The sequence below is a fragment of the Cariama cristata genome, unplaced genomic scaffold (genome assembly GCF_000690535.1).
Source record: "Cariama cristata isolate BGI_N322 unplaced genomic scaffold, ASM69053v1 scaffold14738, whole genome shotgun sequence".
In the NCBI taxonomy this organism is placed as follows: Eukaryota; Metazoa; Chordata; class Aves; order Cariamiformes; family Cariamidae; genus Cariama; species Cariama cristata.
In genome coordinates this window covers 21601-25889 of record NW_009631760.1, presented here as the reverse complement: position 1 = coordinate 25889, position 4289 = coordinate 21601, and the positions used below count along the sequence as shown (strand labels likewise).

The window sequence follows — 4289 nt, the reverse complement described above, 5'->3', positions numbered from 1 at the left end:
GGTCGCTGAAAGTGTTCAAGGCCGGATTGGATGGGGCTTTGAGCAACCTGGTCTAGTGGAAGGTGTCCCTGCCCATGGCAGGGGAGTTGGAACTAGGTGATCATAGAATCATAGAATCATTTGGGCTGGAAGGGACCTTTAGAGGTCATCTAGTCCAACCCCCCTGCAGTGAGCAGGGACATCTCCAACTAGATAAGGTTGCTCAGAGCCCCATCCAGCCTGATCTTGAATGCTTCCAGGGATGGGGCTTCCACCACCTCTCTGGGCAACCTGTTCCAGTGCTTCACCACCCTCATTGTAAAAAATTTTTTCCTTATGTCAAGTCTAAGGTCCCTTTCAGATCCCTTCCAACCAAACCATTCTATGATTCTATGATATACCAGGGTATTTTTTTTTTTTTCTTCCTTCTCTAAGTCTCTGGATATGATACAAGAACAGATGTTGACAGTTGTCTTATACTTCTCTAATTGTTATGTTAAAGGTCTATTAGTGAGTGTGTACTCTTGCTTATCAGTCTTGAAGTACTATAAGTTTACAATCTTAAAATTTTAGCTTGAAGCAGATACATATTCCTTACACAATGTTATTCTGCCATGCCTGGTTGAAAGATAATGGTAGTTGTCTTGTGAGCCAGGAAGGTCTTACAGCCTCAGTAAGTCTGTAGTGTTTTCTGGTATTCAAGACTCCATTAAACAGCTTAAATCCCGTTTCATGTTTTTCTTGCCCTGGCTCTTTTTAAGGTGTCACCATATCTGCATGTCCCAGAGACAGAAATCTGCAGCAGAATTTGTTTCCTCAAGAATTTGTGCCTCCTGAGAAGCCTCCACCAAAACAGCAATGGATACCTGATGACACTGAAACAATATGTATGGTTTGCAAAACTGAACGCTTTACTATGGTAAGGAGCAAAACCAAAGTACATTCCTAGAACTGTGACCTTAATATGAACACTTGCTCATAGTCTGTTTCTTAAGACACTAGCTGCTTTACCAAGTTTGTCTGCATCGGCGTAGGCCTGACAAGGTTGCCAATCCTTTGATATTTAACCATTAATTTCTTTTTAGTGTAGTTGAAGAGACTGGCAGCAGTTAGCTCCTTGCAGAGTCCTGTGAACTGACAGAGCCCAAAGAGGAAATCTCGTCATCAGAGAGAACTATGAGATCTCAAAAATATGTGATAATAGCAGTATTAATATTTCAAAAGGCTGTCTAGTTGACTGTGCTGGCAAGAAGTAACATGAGCATTGTATAATTCAGGTTACCAATATAGAAAATGTAATCTTGACTGTTGGTTACACTTTTCTAAAACCTGTTGTTTAATAGACTACTTGAGCAACTGTGTTAGTGCTCTAAGGGAGATTAATTTTGAGTTTTGCAAGTGTGCTGGCATTTTGTGATCTTCTATTGCTTAGAAACAGCACTGCTTTCTCAAAGTATGTGTTGCTTTTGAATTTGGAAATTATAACGTGGTGTCAGAAAGACAGTCTACAGTTTCTAACCTATCCAAGAGATAATCTAATTAGTGCTGTGACCAAAATTGAGACAATTTAAATAGTGGAAAGCCCAAGACTGCGGCAAAGATATTTTAAGTACCTGCCTCTGGGTTTGGTTTTTCTTTTTTGCAATGACCTCTCCAGACAGGAATTGTAACAGTGAGAATAAATCCTTCTATAGCTCTGAAAAGGCTTATCGTGCATGATGTTTCCTCTCTTCAAATGGAGCAAGTTTACTCATGAGTGGTAGCAGATATAGGAGGGCACTTTAGTAAATTCTTTCTGTTGCTCATCCATGACCTCTCTTGCTTAGTTTAACAGACGCCATCACTGCAGGCGCTGTGGCAGGCTGGTGTGCAGCTCTTGCTCCACCAAGAAAATGGCAGTAGAAGCTTGCAGAGAAAATCTGTCTCGTGTATGCGATCAGTGCTATAGCTACTACAACAGAGAACATCTGCCTGACTTGCTGCAAGACACAAGCATGTAAGTCTTTCTGTTCTGGTTCTCCTCAGTTTCATGTACACAGCAGAGTACATGAATGGAATGAGAGAGCATTTGGGTTTATCTGGATAATACAATAACATCAGCTTTTTAGCCTCCAGCTATTGGGATTTTCAGTTTTGATAGGTGTGGGGATGTTCCTTATGCATCAGTTTACTTTTCATATTAGAAAGAACACTGGAGAGCCAGGCAACAAAGTCTTTAATTCTTTAAGCATCAACTGATCATTAACCTAAGAATTGAATGCTTTGATGCAACACATATTCAGCACGAACTACTACAGTGTGAAAAAGTTTCTTGCAGTTTACTTGGCCCCTGGATTAACGTCACAAGTTGACTAGCTATGCTGAACATAGCAGTGTCTTAATGTTATTCCATAATCCTTGATTATGACTCCTTGAACCCTTGGGGATTCAAAAGCAAATTCATTATTAGATAGGCTTTGAAACTGCCCTTAATAAAAGGGACAGCTGTGATGACAGATTTTCATTACATGGTTGCTTTAAGCTGAGAATTGGACCAAAATTCACTGTGCATATGTTAGGCCAGCTGGTGAAAAGTGCAGCTGAAGAGAGTGAGGTTTACTTTCTGTGACCCTGTCAAGCCTGCTGATTCTGCCATAGCAGATACTGCTATCAGCAGGCTTGACAGGGTCACAGAGGGTAAGAATTACACTTTTCAGCTGCACTTTCAGCTGCATTCCCTCTTCTAGTAAGCCTGCAGATAGCAGTATCCGCTCTGGCAGTATCAGCAGGCTTGCTAGGAAAAGGCGAATACTGTGCAGATCTGAAAAGGAACCTTTGAAAAAACAAGCAGTCACCTCTAGCTAAATCAGTTTGCGTCAGAATGGTTGCTTACGCTGCCAGATTAAGTCAGTGGAGCCTAGCAGTGAGCTTGAATGCCATCTGTCATGTTTTAATTGCTTAAGTGTCTGGATTTTTTTATACTTACTCTATTTTTATATCAAAACCAACTAAATCTTAAGGACAGAGATCTGGATGCCAAAAACTTCATTTTAGCTCTGATGTATTCTGATACTGGGCAGTTTTTCTTGTTCTCAGTGTCTGCTTTTTTATGATGTGTGCAACAGTACTAGTCCTACAGAAGGTTATAAGAACTAATTACTTAGTGTAGTTGAAATACAACAATGCAGAGGCAGGTTCTTAGATGTCCAGATAGTAGGTGGTAGGGGCAGGCCAATGGGTCGGAGAGGGCAGGGAGGGAGAGATGTTAGTTTTTTACAAGACAGTGTTCTGAAAAGACTAGCCATATTGATCTCTTTTAAAACTATGTTTTCCCGAGTGTGCTGGCTAGGCATAATGTTTCTTTCTGTCATTTTATTGCAGCAGAAAAGATGATCAGGACCAAGTAGAAGGTAAGGAACAGAGTAATGTTAAACTGCAGTTTTTTTAAAGCGCCTGATTAGGAACAGAGTTAGAGATAGGAAGCTGATACATCTAGTTGCAGCTGAAGGGTAATCTGAACTTCAGTTACAAAATATCACTGACGGTTTTTGCATGTGCAGGCTGAAATTCAGCATTCCAAACTTCTGTGAGACTTTAGGAGAGATGTCTGAGCCATATTGAATGTGCTGGATGGGGATTAAAGGAAGGCACTGGAAAACAAGTTGGAAAATGCACTTTGCATACTAGAAACAGTCAGTGAGATGCTGTGTCATGAGTAGGAATTAGTTAGCCTTCTACAGAGCTGTGCTGAATGCTCCTTTTTTTACAAATCCTGATAGTACAACTCTGAATAGCACTGCAGTGTGCTGTGGTGTTTGTTACCCCATGCTGGCTGCAAGTAGCACAGGATGAGGCCCTTGTCATGGATCTGATTGTGTCCTAAGTTCCATCTCCTTTGGTGGTTGTGTGAATATGGACTAGTAATTTCGGTGCCTCAATTTCCACATCTAATATCATAATACTTCAGGAATAATAACAAAATTTAGTTGACTTTTTCTCTATCACTTTTCCTCAGAAGGTTTTACTCTTTGTTGCTTAGTCTGGCATTTGAGGTGATTCTGCAAAATTTTGCGACACTGACATGAAATTCTGGCAGGCCAAAACATAGGTATTTGAAGTGCTTATAGAAGTAATGTGAAACATGGTGCAAAATTTGCATTTGTGCTATAAAACAAATGAAAATGTTTCCTTACTTGTCCCTTTTTAGGTATGTTGGGCTATTTGAGCATCTTTTTTTTGCTGTTGACAGAAGTTTGCTTTACTGCTACGTTTGTTACAAGACTGAAAGAGCTGAAATGCAGTTTCTGAGCTGCTGCTTCTGGTTAGATCTT

General features: G+C 40.4%; 1 protein-coding gene across 1 annotated transcript in view; it reads left to right on the top strand.

The window, feature by feature from the left end:
* The window catches only part of LOC104166244 (zinc finger FYVE domain-containing protein 26-like), a gene marked incomplete at its 5' end in the record, with an annotated part of 7533 nt that extends 5558 nt beyond the window's left edge, over window positions 1–1975 (top strand). The window contains 2 exons of the mRNA XM_009706110.1: window positions 741–898; window positions 1829–1975. Of these exons, the coding sequence (XP_009704412.1) occupies window positions 741–898; window positions 1829–1927 (257 nt within the window). The remainder of the gene's footprint in view (window positions 1–740; window positions 899–1828) is intronic.
* Window positions 1976–4289: the final 2314 nt, after the last annotated feature.